Source organism: Sciurus carolinensis, chromosome 3 (genome assembly GCF_902686445.1).
Source record: "Sciurus carolinensis chromosome 3, mSciCar1.2, whole genome shotgun sequence".
NCBI classification, from domain to species: domain Eukaryota; kingdom Metazoa; phylum Chordata; class Mammalia; order Rodentia; family Sciuridae; genus Sciurus; species Sciurus carolinensis.
In genome coordinates, this window is record NC_062215.1 from 110,319,857 (window position 1) to 110,336,494 (window position 16,638).

At 35.0% G+C, this 16,638-nt stretch overlaps 1 protein-coding gene across 7 annotated transcripts in view; it reads left to right on the plus strand.

The window, feature by feature from the left end:
• Positions 1-16,638, plus strand: part of Marchf7 (membrane associated ring-CH-type finger 7) — a 55,576-nt gene that overhangs the window by 12,921 nt on the left and 26,017 nt on the right. For 6 of the 7 annotated variants that reach the window (XR_007107805.1, XR_007107806.1, XM_047546027.1 and 3 more), the window contains exon 2: positions 6,872-7,036. Coding sequence is in view for 4 of the 7 variants with exons in the window: in XM_047546027.1 (XP_047401983.1) it covers positions 6,884-7,036 (153 nt within the window). In the remaining 3 variants the exon portion in view is untranslated. Of the gene's footprint in view, positions 1-6,871; positions 7,037-16,638 lie in introns of those variants that run through there. The other variant, XM_047546030.1, reaches the window with a different exon arrangement.

A 16,638-nucleotide genomic window follows, 5' to 3' on the forward strand; every position in this document is an offset into this window, starting at 1 on the left:
TCAATCAGTTTTATGTAGAGGAGTTGCCAAAAATAGTTTCATGTGGTATCAAATTAAATCTCTCAGAGGACTCTGCCTCTTTGCCTCCTCCCAAGGGATTTGTTTGAGCAGACTTCCTACTAGGTTAGTTTTATTCTGCAAGTAAGAACTGGGTATAAATATTGTTAATGGGCCTAATTAAGAGCATTATTATTTAAAAAGCAACTGTAGACATTTTCCTTTCAAAAAGCATTTTGTCTCCCTGTTTTAAATCCTCAGATCACAAATAGTCTTTTGTTTAGTATTTTCATAGCCGTCTTATTAAAATAATATCTACTCCTTGTTAAATTGTGGACTTTTTCTTTCTCGTAGGCTTTTGAATGTCAATTTAACCATGAATATTCTTTCTCCTAATATATGCCTTCTTTAAATTTCCAAAATTCATCTCTCTTTAAAATGATTTTGTATGGCCTTATCAGTATGCACACAACTTATAAAAAACTGATGCTGGAAAAGATTTCTAAGTTAGGTGACCACATGCTTTATCTTCCAAACCAGGACACTTGTAAGAGACAAGTGTAGACACTGTTTTAATAATTATCCTGGGTAATGAACATAAATTTGGTACAGGACATAAATTGAGACTATTCTAGGCAAATGCCAAAGTATTGTCATCCTACTTATAAAGAAAATGAAAGTCCTCTGCCCCATCCTTCACCCCACCTAGTTCCACTTCCCAAAGTTTTTTTTCAATGTTTTGCTGTTTCTTCAAGGATTTATTTACCCCTCCATATTTGCACGTGATATGTTTATACTGTTATTTCATGATTTTCAAATTATTTTAAATTATACTTTTTTTGTTATTTACCATTGTTCTTACTTTCCCTTCTGCCCTCCATTCCACATTGTATTTATAACAAAATTGATTTAATAGTCTGTGTTCATATTATTATGACTAAATTTTTGAGTTCAACCAATACAGTCATACCTCTGATCTTGAACAATGGCTCTATTTTCTAAGGTAAAAAAGTTGATTTTTGAAAATTATCATTTGTTCCTTATAGTCAGTGTGGTTTTTCCATTTGTACTATCTCTGCCACGTGCCAATGAAATAGTTTCCATGATGCAATTTTTAAAAATATTTTATGCACTTTACCATCCTCTTAAACTTTCCCTTTCGTCACTGCTTTCTAGGTTCTTTTACCTGATTTTTCATGATTTACACTCCCATTTTCCTAGGACATGCCCGTCATTTAAGTTCCTATGTTTGTGGGTCCTTTCACCCTCTTTTTGTGGTGCTGGGATTTTACTGGGCCTTATCCTTGATGTTCTTTACCCCTGAACTATGCCCAGAGCCCCTTGTTTTGTTTTTGATTTTGTGAGAATATGCAATTGTGTCCTGTTCTTTTCCCTCACACTTAGTTGCTAGTTTGGAAGTCGAGGTTAAACAAACACTTCTCACTACTACAGACAGTGTCTTGAATTTAATATTGTGAAACCATTTTTATTACTTTAATTTTGTACAGGATCCACTTTTCCACTGGCAATTTATAGGATCTTCCCTTTATTTCTGGTTTTCTGACATTTAAAGAGGATGATGGGTTGGGGATATAGCTCAGTTGGTAGAGTGCTTGCCTTGCAAGCACAAGGCCCTGGGTTCAAATCCCCAGCACCACAAAAAATAAATAAATAAAGAGGATGGTGTTTTAATGTTGAACTTATTTTCTTGGATCTTGCTGAGTAATTTTTGTTGTTCTTTTTAGATATACTTGACAGTAAGAGTGTATTTTGACATGTACATACCTGGAGTATAACGTATTGGAATTAGGATCCCATTCTTGTGGTTGTACATGATGTGGACTTTCACTGATGGTGCTGAGTACTCCTGAATCATTGTAGAGATAATAACTTTAAATTCTGGAAAGATTCCTTTGATTTTTAAAATATATTCATTAATTTTTAAGTTGTAGACAGTTCTCTTAATTTCTTCATTTTCTATTTTTTTCCTGCTTTCTGGGATGTTTCCTCAAATTTTAATCAATATGTTGAATTTATTTCAGTGTATCTCATTTTTAAAAGTATATCACACTTTGAATATCTACAAGGTCTTTTATACTCTGATTGTATTCTCAAGCATCCTGTTCTTTTATGAATGATTTTGATCTTTTTGAGAATAGTAATTGCCTTCCATCTCCCCAAATTTCTTCTCCCTGAATCATCTGCAGCCTTTTTTTTTTTTTTTTTTTGCTTGTTTGGGTGGTGGTTTTTGTTTGTTTGTTTGTTTGTTTGTTTGAACCTGTGTGATTATTTATTTTGTTTACTTTCTCTTCCCCAACTAGAATTTATACTCATGAGGTTATGGAATTTAGCACATTTTGTTCTTTGACACATCCCCAGCACCTGAAATTCTACCTATATCCTCAATAAATTCTATCTACATCATCTGCCCAATGAACAGATGAGTGGCTTTTTTAGAGAGCACTGATGTGATTTAAGGGGGAAAAAAGTTGTTTTAGGTGCACCAGCAGCACATATTGCTGGATGCAGAAGCACAGTCCATGAAAGAACCTAGAGGAAAATAAAAACAATTCCTACATTATAAAAGCAATATGCATGGAATAAGAAATGATAATTTTAGTTCCGAATCTGGATCTTTTCTCAGATTGGTTGTTGTAGTTAGCTTTTTTGCTGCCTCTTTGGTTTTTATATTGAGACTTCCCTTTTATACCCAATGATCTTGATACGTCTCTTACCCCACCACAGGCACTGGGAATTGAACCCTGGGGCACTTTACCACTAAACTACATCCTCGGCCCTTTTTTTTATTTTTAAATTTTGAGGCAGGGTCTCACTACTAGATTTTTTATCCTCCTGCTTCAGCCTCCCAAGTAGCTGGTATTACAGGAGTGTGCCACCATGCCCAGCTTGATATTTATTAAAGAGAAGCACTAAAACAGCTGATTAGAAATTTTTGGTATCTAGTGGACTTGACTGTGAGATAGGCTGGTCAAGTGGGAACACTCCCATTTCATTTCAAAAAATCTTGTCAGTGGTGTTGTGTAATTATCCAAGAGTAGATACCTTAGTTTCCTGACAACATTATAGAAACAGGACCAAGAAAGAGACCCTGGGTCTCAAAATTTAGTATATAACTTTTCTTTTATTACTTATACTGACCCTTGTCTGAACCCCTGCACAAATTGTGCATTGCAGGGAGTGGGTTATCTACAAGATCTTTATTTTCCAGTGAATACTCTGTGTTGGGGGAATGGAGCTGGGGAACAATTGGGATTCTGCTCCAAAATTTAGGTTTTAATTCAGCAACTTGCTCTTTATCCCCACACATCATCCCTTCCCCCCCCTCAAATTTTTTTGTGTGATAAAATACATGTAAAATGAAATTTACCACCTTACCTATGGTTAAGTATACAGTTCATTGTTTCATTAGATTCATAATAGTGTACAAACGTTACTTCTGACCATCACCATATCTTTTTTCTTACATACTGGCATTTTATACTGATTAAATAGCTCCCCACTCCCCTAGACCCTGACAACTTCCATTCTACTTTTTATCTTTGAGTTTTACCCCTGTAAATATCTCATAGACTCATAGAGTATTTGTCTTTTTATGACTGGCTTATTTTATTTAATGTTTTCAAGGTTGATCTTTTATGGCATATGTCATATTCCTTCTTTTTCAAGGTCCATTACCACATTTTGCTTATCCATTTATCTGTTGATAGACACTTGTAACTATCACCCTCTAATGTGAATAATACTGCTGTGGATGTAGGTATACAAATATGTCCTTGAGACCCTATTCTCAGTTCTTTTGGGTATACCCATAAGTGAAATTGCTGGATCATAAGATAATTCTATTTTAAGTTTTTTGAGGAGCCATCATACTGTTTTTCATTTTTAACATTTTAAAGCTTAATTCCCTTTTATGGTAGCTTCTATTTGTAAGTCTTGATCCTTTCATGAAACAAGACCAAATGCTTTGCTACCAGTTCCTACCTCTTTCTAGATACCTGCAGTTACATCCTGTCTGCTAAATTACCGTACCTCCCTTTAGATTTCCCAAATATACATTTAAATTTCTGTTTTGTTTTCTTTGGGGGGGAGGCAGGTATTGGGAGTTGAACCCAGGGACACTCTACCACTGAGCTGCACCTCCAGATATTTTGTTTTTGAGATAGCATCTCACTAAGTTGCCTAGGCTGCCCTTAAACTTGCATCCTCCTGCCTCAGCCTCCCAAGTAGCTATTTCGGGAATGTACCATCAAACTCAACTGTGTTTACATTTCTTGCTTTCCGTGTTCCTTTGCATTATTTTTTCTTTTCATGGTTAAAGCTTTCCATTCGTTTTGTGTCGTTTTATATGAACTTTAAGAGGAGTAGGCATCATTGATGCCTAAAAATAACCTGTTATGTTTACCTAGAAGTTTTTGATGAACTTTCTTTGTTCTAATGGTATCCTATAGTGTAATTTTTACTCTAGGTTCTTCTTAGTTTCATAATTCTAATTGACACTTGGCCTGTGTTCATGTACCTTCCAGTACAGTATGAGCCTTATGTTTTGTTGATGGTTTTGCTTTACTAACCACACCTGCTTTTTTTCCCCTCAGTACTCAGGATCAAACCGTGGGTCTCATGTGTGCTAGACAAGTGCTGTCCCGTTTAGTCACGTCCCCAACATTTTCACGTTTTATTTTGAGACGGGGTCTTGCTAAATTGCCCATGCAGGCCCATACATCACTTTCTGCCCCTGCCCTCTATCTTTCTGCCTCAGCCTCCCAGGGCTTGGTGTGTGCCACCATGCCCTACCATGTTCGCCCTTTTTTGGTTATTGACACCACGTTTTTAAGACAAAGATTATGGAAAAAGTAAATCTTCTATAGTAACTTCAAGGTAGAAAGATGTGATTAATACAAAACTTAGTTGATAAATCAATTCAGTTACATGCAGAAAATTAATAGATATTTTTAACTTAAATGTTTTAAATTTGAATGTTTTAATAAGGTAAGTATATATATACTTGATCCAAGATGTATATCTGGGAGGCAAAGTGCATCTGTTTGTATTTGCCTGAATTCTAATCTACTGTCAGAACGATGAGGGGATAAATAAGTTTTGACCTTGAAAATGGGTAACTGGGAGAAGTTAGGTTATTTTGATATCCACTTGTTTGTTTTTTGTTTTGGTTTGTTTTTTGGTCCTCCTCCTCTTTCTTCTCTCCTGAGTCTAGGCCTCCCTGATCTCCAGAGGCCTCCTTCTAAATCTATGTCCCAGAAAGTATTAAAAGTTTTTTTTTGTTTGTTTGTTTTTGTGATATTGGAGATTAAACCCATTCCTTGCACATAGCTGCCTAGCTATACCTCCAGCACTTTAAAAAATTTTATTTTGAAATGATATTAGCACTTCCCCAGGCTGGCCTCCATCATGAGATCCTCCTGCCTGACCCTCCAGAGCAGCTGGGATGATAGACCTGTGCCACCATACACAGCAAGTTATTTTAATTTGGAAAGGTAATATCCTTATAGCAGTGCTGTTGGTAATGGCCCAAAACTAGAGATAATCCTTTGTCCAGCACATTAGAATAGGAAAATAAATTATGTACACTCAAAAAACAGCAGAACACTTTATGAAAAATTAGTGAATTTACTACAATTATATGCAACAACTTAGAAGAGTCTCACAAGTATAATGATGAGCAAATGAAGCCAGATGCAGAAGTACCCATTGTATGATTCCATTTGTGTATAGTTAAAAAATCAGGCATAGCTAATGGTAACTCTTGTCGAGGGTTGACAAACAGTGAAGAAAACAAATTATTAATCTACAGGGTGAAAGCATTCAATTACACATTCTATATAAATCACATTTAACATTTTGTTAACTTTCTGAAGGATTTTCTTCCCTTTTTTTCCAATTTTTTATATAATTAGAATCAATATCATGTAATTTTATAGATTTTGTAGTTTGTAGGTTGAGCTTTTCACTTAAAACATTATCACTTTACATACTGTAATAAACATTCTTTGGAAACATTCCAGGAAAACTTAGCTGTGCAATCATTTGCAAATTACTTAACCTCAGTGCCAGTTTTCTTTAAGTACAAATAATAGAATATCCCCACCCCCAGGACTGGCTTGCACTAGTAAATAACCAGAAGCTCCTTACCCCGAAGATTAACATATAATACTCAATAGTAATTATCCGCTGTGGTTATTGTTATTATTTGTTATAATAATTAAGAGATCCTGACAGTGGTAAATAAAAGCAAAATATATCATTCATTACAGTTTAGCTTGGTTTTTTTGAGTACCAGGCATTGGTTTTATAATAACTTTAAATGATTCTAACCTAGAGAAATTTCATACTTAAACAAAGTACAGTATAAGGTAGTGTGATGTCTTAATACAACTATTTACCTACTGGAAACAGAATAAAGATGTTTGTGTTTTAAACTGATGAGGGGGGCAATTGAATGGTGAATGTAAGGGCTTTCCAGGCACGGTAAAAGGCGTTAAGGGATATGCAAATAGTACAGTAGGTTAGCATTGAACAGTAACAGTGAAGAATGGTAAGAAGGCCATGCCAAATTGATGTAGGACTTTATATGTTGAGTAAAGAGTCTAGACATTGGAAACGGTGTTTCTTACAAGGTTTCCATGTTTGCTGCATTGTATGGACAGTTAGAAACCTTGGTTGGACCTTAAGACCTCTTGCCTTTAAGAAAAGAGATGGAGATAGTTTGCTTACTTTGTTGTATATATTTAATTTACATGGTAGGTAATTCTTGATTTGAGCTGATGATTTAAGGAAGATTAAAAAATAAATGCTTGCATGTTCCCAAAGGCAATTACCCCAAATTTGCATTTCACAGGAAACCTGAGGAATGGAGTCTAAACCTTCAAGGATTCCAAGAAGAATTTCTGTTCAGCCCTCCAGTTCCTTAAGTGCTAGGATGATGTCTGGAAGCAGAGGAAGTAGTTTAAATGATGCCTATCACTCAAGAGACTCTTCATTTAGACTGGATTCTGAATATCAGGTAACATCTACTTTGGCATATGTGTACACAGTCATTTCCAAAAGTCTTTGAACCACATGATGATTAATTTTTTTAAAAAGTTGCTGGATCTGATGTATCCTGTAACTGAAACATTATTATAGTACTAGCAAAATAACTAGTGATTTTCAAACTTTTGGACTTCAGAATTGTGGATAAGAAATTAAGACCTTACATAAAATATTTCCCAAAGACTTGGAAAGCTTTGTTAAAGAGCAAAACCTGAATCCTTTTCCTCTACATAGTATACTCATTCATCTAACTTTTTTCTTCATGTACCCAAAGTGGTCATGAAATAAGGATTATTATTTAATGTTATTTTCAAGAAAGCTATAGAGACTCATAAAAGGCAAGGTTGATTTTTCCCTGTTCATCTTTTCATAAAATTTTGACTACTCATCTTTAATTTTTTTATATAGATTATTAATGAGGAACACTGACTCTGAAACCAGTATTGAAGTCCTGTCTCATTACTTAGTGTCTGTATGAGCCTGAGGAAGTTAATGTTTTTATTTTGTTTTTCTCATCTTCTATATCATCTGCCTGCCTGGTTGCTAACAGTTCAATGAATTAGTATATTGAATGAGACAAGTGCCTGGCACTTGATAAACTGTATAAATGCTAGCTATTAATGCATTTCTTATGTTGATTGGGGTTTTTTTGTTTTTGTTTTTTGTTTGTTTGCTTGCTTTTTTGTTTTGGGGGGGTTTTTTTGCACCTAGGATTAAACCTAAGGGCACTTAACCACTGAGCCACATTCCCACCCCCCACCCCCTTTTTTTTTCTTTTTCTTTCTTTTTTTTTTTTTTTTTTTTTTTTAATTTGTTCCCAGCCCTTTTAAAAAATATTTTATTTAGAGACAGAGCCTTGCTGGGTTACTGAGGCTGACTTTGAACTTGCTGTCCTCCTACCTCAGCCTCTACAGAGCTGCTGGAATAATAAGTGTGCACTACATTAACCAGTAGTAGTAATCTTTATACTATTTTAGGGAGCTAAAGTTTTGAGCATATGTTTTTTAAACCTTTATTTGGTTTATTTAGTTTTATGTGGTGCTGCGATCAAACTCATTGTCTCACACGTGCTAGGCAAACACTCTACCACTGAACCACAACCCCAGCCCCTGATCATGTGTTTCTAAGATTTATTTATACTCTTTTTTTAAATTTTTTAAACTGTTCTTTTCAGTTTGTTCTCATCGTTGCAGATTATTCCAGAAGTCATATTTTTCATTTTGTTAAACCATTGTAGGGATATAAAAATTATTTAAATGACATTTAATTACTATAAAATGACCCCACCTAAAACACACTGGCCTATTAATGTTGAATTCATCCTGTTCTATAAATGGTCTCAATTCTGCAATTAAAAAACATAGACTGGCAGAATGGATGAATTCATTTTGTTATAGCATTTTTAACCCCTGCTGCTGGTGATTTTGAACCCAGGGTAAGCCCTGTACCATTGAACAATACTCCCAATCCTTCTGTTCCAGAATTTTAATGTTAATAAGTACCAAAGTAAAATCCAGAAATTACTTGCAAGCATCCAAAAAAACGAATGAAAAAAAACTTTAAAAATGTTTATTAATTCTTAATATTAGTTCAGTAGATTTGGGGGTTTTCATTAATGCTATTTTCAGTTGCTTTAAATTGCTTACAGTCCTTTTCCCACCTCCAGCAAATTGTAGCTGAGCATGGTGACACACACACTTTTAATCCCAGCAATCTGGGAAGCTGAAACAGGAGGAGCACAAAATTGAGGGCAGTGTGGACAACTTAGCAGTACTCTGTCTCAAAAATAAAATAAAAAGGCCTAGAGACATAGCTGAGTGCTTACCTATCGTGTACTAGGCTTTGGGTCCAATCCCGAGTACCTCAAATAAATAATTATAGGAATAGTTCCAGTAATAAACCAACCCTCTTTATCCTGCTTTGCTTTTTTGGTTTCAATTTAAAAACGCAAATTCTTTCCTCTGCTGTAAACTTGTAGTGATAGTGACTTCTTCATAAGCTATTAAGATTAATTCAAAGAAACAAGACCACAGGCACTCAAAACAGTAGCTCCTGGAACATAGGAAGAGCTCAGACATTACTAGTTATATTTATGATAATTGTTATTTCTATTACAATTACTTTCTGGCTTTACATTAGTTTTAGTGGATAATATCTCTAGAGAGTAGTATAATATTATCCAAATATTTAAATTACATACCACATATTTTGTTTTCTTTGTCTGAGGATTACTCAGCAAAATTTATTTAATGAATGAGAGACTTTTTAAATGGCAAAGAAATCACTTTTTTAATTGCCAAGGCATTTTAAACAGCTGTTCAATACATAAAACTCCCCTTATCTCAACCACTTAGTGAATCTAAAATTTCAGAAAGGAGGTTCAGATCTAGGGCATGATAGATCATTTTTAACTATGGGTATCATTTTTAGTTATGGATAGCATACTATGGAAATACTATATATATTTCTTGACATTTTATAGAAAATTTTTCACTTTTAATTTTAAATAGGATGAATATTTTCATTATTTATAAGTAAAGGATCTGAAATCTAGAAAGATAAATAAGTGATTTCCCCTAGTTATATGATTAATACGTAATATGCTTAAGCTGAAGAATCTAAATCTTTGGGGTAGCATTGTGTCTTTGGAGGTTCTAAGTGTAAGGGATGCCACCGAAACCATGCCGGACGCGGGAAATCACATAAGGGAGTTTATTAAGCAAACAGAGTGTCTCCCTGCAGGGTAAGAGAGAAAATGAGAGGAAAAGAAAAGGAATGAGAAAGGCTGCGCGCTAGAGAGAGTGTGAAAGCCAGAAGGATAGACAAAGTGAGGAGGAGAGAGAGAAGGATGAGAAAAGATGGCGGGGTAGCTACAGTAAAGCAGTTGAATTCCCCCGGGCTAACAGGGGACCAATAATGGGGAAGGATACTTGCAAGCTGACTGATGAACCTATAGCTAGCTAGGATGTTCACAGACTGACAGTAGTTGGGAGGCGGGGAAAATGGCTGCACCGGAAAGGTGTGGGGAGCAGCTTTGTACATTACACTAAGTTCTGAAAAAAATTAGTTTTCTCAATATCTTTTTTTTTTTTTTTTTTTAACGTACTGGGGATTGAACTCAGGGCCTGGTGCTTGCAACTACCAGCTGAGCTATCTCCCTAACCCTTCCTCAATATCTTTCTTTTAGTTCTCAGCCACTTACAAGCTTTGACTTCACTTGTTATTAATCATACTGATATTTTCATTACTACATCTTTAAATTTTTATCACAGTTTGGTTGAAAATTGTGATTATCCTCTCTTCATAACAGAATTGTACATGTTTTGAAAATAAAATTTAATTCCTATAATTCATGTTGTTAAATATAAACATGGAGTATTCTGTGAATATTTAGTTTTGTATGTTATCTTTATATATTTTTCTGCAACTTAACTGGAGCAACCACTAATGTAGCTGCAATTTCTTGTTTTGCTAAGAGGTTTCTTTAACTTAGAATAAAACAACAGGCTTTTTATGAGATTCTTGGTGTGAGTATTGCTTTTTTATTTTTATTTTTTTTAATTTTTCTTTCTTTTTGCAGTTTGGGGTTTAAACCCAGGGCCTTGATCATCATGCAAGGCAAATGCTCCGCCACTGAGCTATATAGATGCTTTTTTAAATGACTCATACTTTTTTCTAGTCTGTATATCAACCTCCATTTGAAAAAAATTACATATTTTGCGTAGTATGTTTTCTCCAGGATTAAATGAACCAGTGGTTTGTATGAGGGGAGGTTGTTTCTTTTTACTCTACTATATTCAAGTGTAGATTTTAAGGAACTAAATCCATATATATATATATATATATATAATATATTATTATATATAGTATATATGTAAAATATTATTATATATATTAACAAGAAAATGAAAATCTTTGTGCACTGTGATCAGAAAAAATACTGAGACTGGTTTAAAGTTTTTTTTAAAATATTTTTTTAGTTGTAGATGGGCACAATATCTTTATTTATTTTTATGTGGTGCTGAGGATTGAACCCAGTGCCTCACACATGCTAGGCAAGCACTCTACCACTGAGCCAAAACCCCAGCCCCGAGATAAAGTTTTAACATTGATAGGTTTTAAATAAACCCTGCAGTTTTTGTGTTTGCTTGTTTTTGTTCATGTTTTTGTTTGGGGTTGTCGGGGATGGAATTCAGGGTGTCCTGCATACTAAGACAGGCTCTCTATCACAGAGCTGCACCCCCAGATATGCCTGAATGTTTTCAAGTTAAACTTTGGACCAGGGATATTGCTCAGTGGTAGAGCACTTCAGTAGTATGTGAGTGGCCCTCAGTTTGATCCCTGGCACTTCCAAAAAATTAAAATTCAAGAAAGGTTAAATCTAATTTTGGGTATCAAGATGATCACAAGAAAATACAGCTAGCTTTATAATGTGTATTGTTCGTAAGGAAAGATATACCTTCCTTAGAAGAAGCAAAGTTTGGTAATGTGGTCTGAGAGTGCAAAGTCCAATGATACGGTAGATATAGGAATTAGAATTCCTACAGTAAATGCATACTTAATGAAATTGTTTTTTGGTAAATCTTAGTGTAAGCAAAAGACATGATGACAAAGTAAAATTCAATGAAAATAGTTTTTCTATTCATTTTTTTTAGTTGTTGCTGGACCTTCATTTTATTCATATGAAATACTGAGAATTGAATTCAGTACTTCACACATACTAGGCAGGCACTCTACCACTGAACCACAACTGTAGCCCCTGAAAATAGTTTTGTAAAGAGAAAACAGTGATCAAAATATTTGCCTTTCTGGTGATCTTCTCTGGATCCAGCTATTGTACCTACTTGTGTCTTGACTCCAAGTCCGTCTGTCTAGTGTAAACATGAAGTTTCTTACCTAGGTTTTTTTTTGATTGTTTGTTTGTTTGTTTTTCATAAAGTTGGACATGAATGGATCCATATATTCTTTTGGTGGGAGGTACTGGGGATTGAACTTGGGAACTTGACCACTGAGCCACATCCCCAGCTCTATTTTGTATTTTATTTAGAGACATATTCTCACTGAGTTGCTTAGCATCTTGCTTTTTTTTTTTGGGTGCTGGGGATCGAACCCAGGGCCTTGTGCTTACAAGGCAAGCACTCAACCGACTGAGCTATCTCCCCAGCCCCAGCATCTTGCTTTTGCTGAGGCTGGCTTTGAACAGGCAATCCTCCTGCCTCAGCCACTGGAATTACAGGCGTGTGTCACCACACCCAGTTTGGATCCATATATTCTTAAATATATTTTTTTACAAAAATTGAGAGAACTACCCATACTAAACAGAAACTAGAATATAGGTTTCTTCCACATTGGTACAGAGATGGATACTTTATCACATGAATTTTTAAAAAATAAAAAGCTCAAAGTTCTTAATTGTTGCTGATGGATAAGATAATTTTGGTCTGGAAAACTTTCAAAGCAGGATTTATCAGTTGTTAGAGTCAAGCCATTAATTCATGGAAATGAAGAGCCCAGGAAAAGTATGGCATTCTTTGCTTGCTTCATTTACTGTGTCATTTCATTAAGAATCTTTCTAAAAATTGCTTAACCAAGTTACAATTTCACATTCCATGCATTTCGCCTGTTTAAAGTATACAGTTAAGTGTTTTTTAGTGGATGTACAAGAACACCACACCATCAGCACCACGGTTGGGTTGTTTTTTTTTTTTTGGGCGGGGGAGGAGTGTGATGTTTGTTTTGCTCTTGGTAGTACCAGGGATCTAAGCCAGGTCCTCATGCATGCTAGGTAAATCCTCTACCACTGAGCCACACCCCCAGCCCACCACAGTTAATTTTTGAACTTTTTATATCACCTCAGAAGAAATCCCATACCCTTTTAGCTGTTGTTACACTGGGCCCCCTTCTCTTCCACTAGTACTGAACAGCCATTAATCTAGTTTGTTTCTGTATATTTCCCTATTCTGGACCTCTTTGTACATAAGTAGGAACATATACTATGTGGTCTGTGACTGGCTTCTTTTGCTTAGCGTGTTTTCAAGTTTCATCTATGTAATAGCATATATCAGTTCTTTTTATGACTGAATAATATTTCACTGTATGGTTATTCCATATGCTTTGTTTATGAATTCATCTGCTGGTGAACAAGGGGCTTGTTTCTTCCTGGTGACATTATGAATAGTGCTGCTGTAGACATTCATGTTCAGGATTCTGTGTAGACTTATATTTTCCGTTATCTTGAGTATACACCAAGAGTGAAATTGGTAAGTCTTGTAAAATCTTAGGTTCAATCATTTGAGGAAATGCCAGATTATTTTACAAACCAATTGGAATATTTTATCTTTCCCATGAGCAGTGTATATGAAGGTGAAGGATGGGATCTGTCCACAACTTCACTGAAACTTATCTTGCTTTTAGATCCTAGATCCCTAGTGAGTGTGAAGCGGTAGCTCATTGTTGTTTTAGTTTGCATTTCCCTGGTGGTTAAAGATGTTGCAAATATTTTCATAAGCAGTTGGCCTTTTATACATCTTTGGAGAAATGCCTGTTTCCTGTTTGGGCATTTTAAAATTTGGTTGTCTTTTTTATTGAATTGTAAGTGTTCCTTACTTTAGATTCAAGTTCCCTACCTATTATTTATATGATTTGCAAATGCTCTCTCTTTAAGGTTCTTTACTGTTGCACTATTTTAAGGGCATTTGTGCTGGGAACATTTTTTTAAATATCCATTGAAGTAATTTTCTAAAGCAAGTATTGATTAATACAATAGCAATAGCAAATTATTTCACTGATTATTCTTCCAATAACCTTCTTGTTGGAAAGGTAACCTGAGTAAGTATTAAAAGGTAAAGATAAAATGTGAATTTCATTTTAGGTAGAAAGTAGATACTCCCTTTTTAATAAAATTTTTATTGAGTTAAAATTCATGTATTATATAAATTAATCATTCATATCTTAGGTAGTCTTTTGAAGTGGAAGTAACTCATGGAAAAATGTTTACTCCAGGAGTCAAATCTGTTACATGTTCTGGGTAAAGCTTGAAATACAGTAAGAAAAAAAGAGAATGCCATGAATCTCAAATGGAAATCTTATTTTTAGTGGGTTTTGTTTGTTTTGCTTTTCTTGTGGTGCTGAGAATCCAACCTGGGACCTTCCACGTTCTAAGACAAATACTCAACCACTGAGCTACATCCCTAGCCCTCAAGTGGAAATTCAATTACCTTCCATTCACTTCTAAATTTCATATGCGTAGTCATAGGATGGAGACAGCAAAAGTAAAAAGAGTGGACCTTATCAGAATAAAAAAATTTGTGTGTATCAAACAATACCAAGAAAATGAAAAGGCATCCTACAGAATGAGAGAAAATATTTGCAAAAATGTATCTGTCAGGGATTTGTAACCAGAATAGAACTTTTATGACCAACAATTAAAAGACAACCCACTTTTCAATTGGTAAAGAGCTTGAATAGACATTTCTCCAAAGAAATAGCCAATAATTATCTGAATAGATAATCACCATCAGTCATTAGGGAAACACAAAACTATAGTGGATACTACTGAATGCTCACTGGAGTGGCTAAAATAGGAAAGATGGACAATAATAAATGTTGGTGACGGTAGAAAAATGGGAAACATCATAAATCGTTGATGAGATTGACAAATGGTACAGCTATTTTGGAAAACCATTTCATGTGTCCTCAAAATATTAAACATCAAGTTATTGTATGATCAGTTATTTAACGCAAGAGAATTGAGTACCATGTCCACCTAAAATCTTGTGCATGAGTATTCATAGCACCTTTTTTTTTATATATATACAGACAACGTGCCTTGTGTGGCCTGTAGTGTAGTTCTTTTTTTTTTCTTGTAATGCAATAATTCATATTCATATATCACTTTAGAAAAATATATTCACCCTTATTTGATGTTAAAGACAATGTTTGAATTTGACATAGCATCTCTGGATAAATTAGGGAATGGCTATTTTGTGGTTTATTAAAGATTTTCCTTTGATCTTTTCAGCAGGATTTTCTTTGCAACTTGGGGTTTCAACTGTGATTTTTTTTGTAATTTGGATTTTTTTTTTTTATTGTAAACAAATGGGATACATGTTGTTTCTCTGTACATGGCGTAAAGGCATACCATTTGTGTAATCATAAATTTACATAGGGTAATGTTGTTTGATTCATCCTGTTATTTTTTTCCCTTTCCCCCCCACCCCTCCCACCCCTCTTTTCTGGATTTTTTTTTTTAAGAAAGAGGTTCTTTTTTATTTTTACAGACTGCATTTTGATTCATTGTACACAAATGAGGTACGACTTTTCATTTCTATGGTTGTGCACAATGTAGATTCACACCATTTATGTAATCATACATGTACATATAGGGTAATAATGTCTGTCTCAGTTCATTATCTTTCCTTCCCCCACCCCCTCCCACTCCATTTCCCTCTACACAATCCAGAGTTCCTCCATCTGCCCCCTGCAACCCTGGTTATGTGTCATCATCCACTTGTCAAAGAAAACATTCGGCCTTTGGGTTTGGGGACTTTGCTTATTTCACTTAGCATGATATTCTCCAACTCCATCCATTTACCAGCAAATGCCATAATTTTATTCTTCTGTATGACTGAGTAATATTCCATTGTATATATATAAACCACAGTTTCTTTATCCATTCATCAATTGAAGGGCATCTAGGTTAGTTCCACAATCTAGCTATTGTGAATTGAGCTGCTATAAACATTGATGTGGCTGCTTTACTGTAGCATGCTGATTTTAAGTCCTTTGGGTATAAACCGAGGAGTTGAGATAGCTGGGTCAAATGGTGGGTCCATTCCAAGTTTTCTGAGGAGTCTCCATACTGTTTTCCAGAGTGGTTGCACCACTTTGCAACTCCACCAGCAATGTATGAGTGTGCCTTTTTCCCCACATCCATGCCAGCACTTATTATTGCTTGTGTTCTTGATAATAGCCATTCTAATTGGAGTTAGATGAAATCTTAGGGTGGTTTTAATTTGCATTTCTCTAATTACTGGGGATGATGAGCACTTTATTTGTTGATCATCTGTCTATCTTCTTCTGTGAAATGTCTGCCCAGTTCCTTAGCCCATTTATTGATTGGGTTCTTTGTGGTTTTGGTGTAAGGTTTTTTAACTTCTTTATGAATTTTGGAGATTAGTGCTCTTTCTGAAGTGTGTGTGGAAAAGATTTTCTCCCACTCTGTAGGCTCTCTTTTTACATTGTTTCCTTTGCAGAGAAAAAGCTTTTTAGTTTGAATCCATCCCATTTATTGATTCTTGCTTTTATTTCTTGCACTCTGAGAGTCTTGTTAAGGAAGTCTAGTCCTAAGCCAACATGATGGAGATTCGGGCCTCCTTTTTCTTCTATTTGGTGAAGGGTCTCAGGTCTAATTCCTAGGTCCTTGGTCCATTTCGAGTTGAGTTTTGTACAGGGTGAGAGATAGGGGTTTAATTTCATTTTACTGCATATGGATTTCCAGTTTTCCCAGCACTATTTCTTGAAGAGGCTGTCTTTCTTCATTGTAAATTTTTGGCACCTTTGTCTAGTATGAGA